General features: G+C 37.8%; 1 protein-coding gene across 4 annotated transcripts in view; it reads left to right on the forward strand.

Annotated features, from left to right (window-relative positions):
- The window catches only part of tjp3 (tight junction protein 3), a 35,294-nt gene extending 31,010 nt beyond the window's left edge, over positions 1–4,284 (forward strand). For all 4 annotated transcript variants that reach the window (XM_042482384.2, XM_088077899.1, XM_088077900.1 and 1 more), the window contains exons 28-30: positions 1,119–1,691; positions 3,570–3,628; positions 3,727–4,284. In XM_042482384.2, coding sequence (XP_042338318.2) covers positions 1,119–1,691; positions 3,570–3,628; positions 3,727–3,847 — 753 coding nt within the window. In that variant the 3' untranslated portion in view covers positions 3,848–4,284. The remainder of the gene's footprint in view (positions 1–1,118; positions 1,692–3,569; positions 3,629–3,726) is intronic.
- The last annotated feature ends 1,199 nt before the right edge of the window (positions 4,285–5,483 follow it).

Genomic DNA, 5,483 nt, shown 5'->3' on the forward strand with positions numbered 1-5,483 from the left:
ATTTTTTCCACATTTAACCACGTCTTCTCTTTTGTTTTAAGTTATGTATGTTGCTATCGACTACAGTAAGAAGATTTACAACCTTGCAAGTACTAATGGATTTTTTAAATAAATTATTTAGTATGTGATCAGTTTTGGAAATCATTTACTGTTGATGATTGATTATGAAATTTAATCAGCTCAAAAGGGATCATGAGATACTTTAATTTATGCGCTTAAAATTATTTTGCTAATAGAGAGTAAGATTTTAATATGTAACTGCATGTACCGTTTTTTTAAATGTATTTCTTACAAAAAAGTCTTATTTATATATATTTAATTTAAAAAGATTTGTAAAAAAGGAATGTGTACTGCCAAATGAAATTTTTTTTCTTTTTGTCTGTGATGCTATTCATCAAAATAGATTGTTTTGGTGTGAGTTTGCCAAGTGTTGAAGATATTGACCATAGAAATGCCCGCCTTCTCTCCAATATAATGAAACTAGATAGCACTCGGTTTGTGGTGCTCAAAGCGCCAAAAAAAAAATTTGAAAAACTCAACAGCAATGTCTCTTTCCAGAAATCACAACTTGGTTACTTAAGATAATCCACAGACCTTGATGTGAGCAGTTTCATGTAGGAACTATTTTCTTTCTACCAACCTACACCCGCCAACCAAATCACTGCACAGAAGGAAGCATGCAGCTAGCTCTCCTAGCAACGCTGAGCTAGCTCAATACAGCTCAGTCGAGGAGGACGCCATTAATGTTAACATCTTGTGCTTTTACGAAATGGGAATGAGCCTCTCATCCGTGAGTAGATGCATGCTTCCTCTTGCACGGTGATCCAGTTGGCAGGTGTAGTCCGGTCAAAAGAAAATAGTTCCTACATGAAACTGCTCACAACAAGGTCTGCACCACAAGCTGAGTGTCATTTAGTTCTTTTATTTTGGAGAGAAGGCGGACACCTCTACAGCCGAAATCTCCAACACTCAGCACCTAACAACAAACCAGTGTAGTCTGAAAAAAAGCACTACAGAGGAAAAATGTGTATATTTGATTTCGGGGTGAACTGTCCCTTTGAACATCTCTTATGGTCCAGTGCCAAACTAATGACTGAAATATGTTTTTTTTTGTCCAGTTGGAGAGAGGTGGAGAACAGGACTTGGATGCTCTGGACCAAACTCAGTCCGACTACCTCAGCGCTGCCAGTGACCTGGAGGACACTGATGGAGAGGCCTTCACCGACGAGGCCTACACCGACGAGGACCTGGAGGAGGCTTACAGGGATCACAACGAAGCCACGCTCCCCAGAGGCTCCAGAGTAGCTGGAGCCGCTTTAGCCCGATCGTCTGAGCCCGCCTCTGAGCAGCACAGCTCCGACGTGGACGTGGAGCCTCACGACAACACACGCTCAGCCAGAGAAATCCCTCCTTTGATGCACGTGCCGGAGCCCAGGGCCCCCCGCCGGCAGAGTTACAGCCCGCCTCACAGCCCTGCTGAGGAGGAAGAGCGCTCTCATCGCAGCTTTACAGACTCAGATTTCAGCGCCCTCGATGTAGTTCCACCTGCCACTCCGTCAGAAGGGCCCCCCGATTTTATAGCCCCCGACCCCACCACTCGGTACTCTTTAAACGAGCCTTCATACGCCGAGGCTCCGGCTGAGAGCCCTCAACAAGCCAGCCTGTCTGCTATCGAGGAGAAATTACAACAGGTAAAGAAAATGTTGCTCCTATTTAAAGGACCGTACCTGCACTTCTATGCATTTAAACCATTTACCTCAAACCAAAAGTACTGGAAATATTATTATATTAATCAGTAAATGGTCAGTAAATTGACAAAATCAACATTTTTCATAATCAATTAATTTAAAGGTCCAGGAATGGAATACAATATAATAAATATGTTTTATTTAGTGTGTAACTTAGCTCAAAGAAGAGAATGAGAAGTTTATTTCTATATACAGAGCGGATCCTCCTCCAGGAAGTCCGCCATGTTGTTTCTACAGTAGCCTGGAATGGACAAACCAAACAGTGGCTCTAGAAAGGGCCATAATTTAGGGTAGATAAGCATAGTTCTCCTATATGCTTGGCAAGAGAAGTTTCAGTTCAGCAACCTTACCGCTAAATGCTATTAAATCCAACACACTCGACTAATTTTAGTCGAGTGTGTTTTTTCGATCTAATTTTAGTTCCACAAATGTATAAATATTTTCCGGTTTATTAGTCTTTTATTATAGTAAATTGAATATCTTTGGGTTTTGCAAAGATATTAAGATTTGTTGGTTGGGCAAAACAAAAAATTTAAATATAGCAACATGCACTCTGGTGACACTGTGGTGGACATTATTTGCATTTTTCTAAAATCTAATAGACCAAACAGTTAACTGATTATCTCAGGAAAAAATGGCAGATTAATTGATCATAAAAATAATAATTATGGTTATAGCCCAAGAGGGCTTTACATAACTGTTTCTGTACTGTGTAGTATAACTGCTGGTGGAAAAACATGCAAAATGTGAGAGGTGGCTGTCAAACGTCAACTTTTTTTAATTAGAAAAAGTTACATTATTATTATTATTTTTATCATTATTATCATTTATCCTTTTGTCCCTTGTTTGATAGCCCACTTCTTTGACTTCCTTTTCCCCGTGTACATGGGCATCTCTTAAAAAGTAGCTTGATCTGAGTTTTGGCCTTTCGGCCACATGTACACAGTATTTCGGGTCACTGATAATAGACGTTTTGTAAAACTCTATGCAAGATAAAGATGTTCAGAAACTCAGTTATCAGTGTTGACGAGCAGTCAGGGAAAACCGAGTTTTTGGTTTGTGACGTCAGAGTGAGCACCGTTATCTCCTTTGTAGGGCGTCACAAATGAGGTGGTATTTCGAGGCCAAAATAATGCCGGCTCTAACCTTGCTAACAGGACTTTTTGCATATTTACACATAAACGTACAGTTACACGATACTGATGATCAGTGACATCAGAATGAGACACAAAGGTCACTGCTGCCAGAAATCTTTTTTTTCTGGCCTCTAATTTGCCAACGTCTTCTTATTCCTCTTGGCGTGGCTTTAATTTCATATCTCCACCTGTTGGTTTGACATCCTCTTGGCAGTGCTACACTTGTGTTTTGTATTTTCATTTGGACAGAGATTCAGTACTTGTTCGGGAGAATTTCTTCTGAGAAAGAAAAAAAAATTGTTAAAAAAAAATCAATTTCTGTTTGAATTAGACCTGAATTTCCCAGCAGCAATTGAATGCACCAGCAACCATAAGATGTCCAAAGCTGCATTATTACCACACAAAAACAATCTAACTTTAAATCAAATGTAAAGATTATCTAAAATATTTACTCTTTAAGCAAGTTTCAAGTCTCTTTATGTTGGCTTTTCTTGCCTGGAAACTAATAAATGCAACAATAACTTCTTTTGAAAACATTTGTAAATGCATGTGGAAATCTAAAAACACCAGTGTAGTGCTGTTTGTGTTTGTATTACTTATTTTTAATTAGTTTCAACCCATTTTTTATTGTCGAGAATCATAAAAAAACAAACTGAAGAGCAGTTCTTGTTGTCGTCTCTTGCAGGCTCGCTCTGCGGAGCCACAGGCACAACCCGAGGAGAAGAAGGGCCCTCAGTTCATCGTGTAAGTCTTCTTATTTAGCAGTTTTGGTATTTTAAGAGGAAAGCCAGACTGCTGAGGCTGTGTGCTAATTTCGTCCCCTCTCTCCTGCTCTTTGATAGACTAGCACATCATCACCAAGCAGTGCAGTACAGACGCACACAGATCCGAGGCAGCGACAGCTCCGAGGACGACGAGGACGAGGTGGATGACATTGAATGGGGTCCTGCAACAGAACTGTAGTTTGCATAGAGGATTTAAGATGCAGCCGACTGATTTTAACATGGACAGAGACACTATTTCACTCCCCAAGAAACTGTTGGATCATTTTGTATTTTCTCTGCAGAACAAAAGTTTTGGCCGAAGATGTTGGTCGGCCTGAGGCTTCGCTCAGGAGTGGATGTTGGAGATTTTTACGACCTTTCACAGATTATTAAAGCATCTAAAGAAAGGTTCTCACCTGAATGTTAAGATCAAAGTGCCTGATTTCTTATCATGTTTGTATTTAAATGTCAAACAAATCAGTTTGTCCTTTGCTACTGTATGTAACATATAAACAAATGTTAGTTTTTATTAAAAATCATACTAATATGTCTTCATAGAAATGCAAGCACGTTTATGAAATGTTTGAATGCCTCTTTAAATTTTTCTACATTAAACTTTGTTTTCCCGACTTCAAATGTGGCTTTGTTCGATACTGCTTTTACATTTTTGCCAGGGTTCCCAAAAGTACATACACTCTGCTAACAGATGATCTCTGCTACTACTGATGTGAAAATGACTTGTATTTGTGTGGACGACCGATAATTAGAAAATGAATCTTTAAAACTGGGAAAAAGAGCAATCAGCTGAGACCCTCAGGGGCCCCAAAGGCAGCAGGCTCATTCTGTCGCAATTGTTTTGTGCTTTACTTTATGAATTAAAATGTATTTGTTAACAGATACAACTAAAGTGCAGTATGAACAGAAATGTAACATGACTTCTTTTATTTACTTCATATTAATCTGATGTTATGCTCATGTGCTGAATATTCATAAATACATTTGAATGTCATCAAATTATTACAAACTCCTTGTGGGTTAATTTGGCCCTCTATTTATTTATTTTTTTCATCACAACATTTTGATGTCTTGATTTTACAGTGTGTAATGGATAAGTTTTCATGTAAAAAAAAAAAAAAAAAAGTCCATTCGTTTCTGAAATGAACAAGATGATCTTGTTAATCCAGAAAAAATGAAAAGTTTTACAGGCTTATTATCATATTCCTTCATATCATTTATTCAAAAATCTTAAAAACTTTTCTCATCATGCTGAGATAATCTTTCAGAAAAGCAGGTGAATGCATTACCTTTCAATAGAATTTAACCCTAAAAAAGTATTAGTTAAAAGACAACTAGCACAGTACAATCAGATCTTAATATACCTAAATAGTCAATTACAGTTCAGCCTACCCATACATGAAAAGACAGAGAGGAAAAGATACGAGAAATTTAAATTAAAAAGAAAATGATTAAAAGGTTGGGGGACGTTTTCATCCAGCTTCCCACAGTTTAAGTAACTTTTTGTTGTTTTACTTGCTATACTTTTTTATTTTATTATTTTTTTGACCTTGTGCAGATTTACTGGTAATTATTTATTATTTTTAAAAAAAAAGAGGGATATTTTAAATCCCCTTAAATTGTGCAGTGATTTCAACATTTTATTTTAGTTAGATAATTAGCTTCTGTTTCCATAAAAGGCGCAGACTATTCAACATACATCAGATATCCTTTTTTTAAATTTGATGCATGAAGCAGGTGCACTTTGGATGTTCTGAGGTGCACGCGGAGGCGGGAGGTTGCCATCAAAAGCTTCAGGTCACATGTTGGAGACGCACGTG

The sequence above is a fragment of the Plectropomus leopardus genome, chromosome 5 (assembly GCF_026936395.1).
Source record: "Plectropomus leopardus strain MGB_pleo_1.0 chromosome 5, ASM2693639v1, whole genome shotgun sequence".
Taxonomy (NCBI): Eukaryota; Metazoa; Chordata; class Actinopteri; order Perciformes; family Serranidae; genus Plectropomus; species Plectropomus leopardus.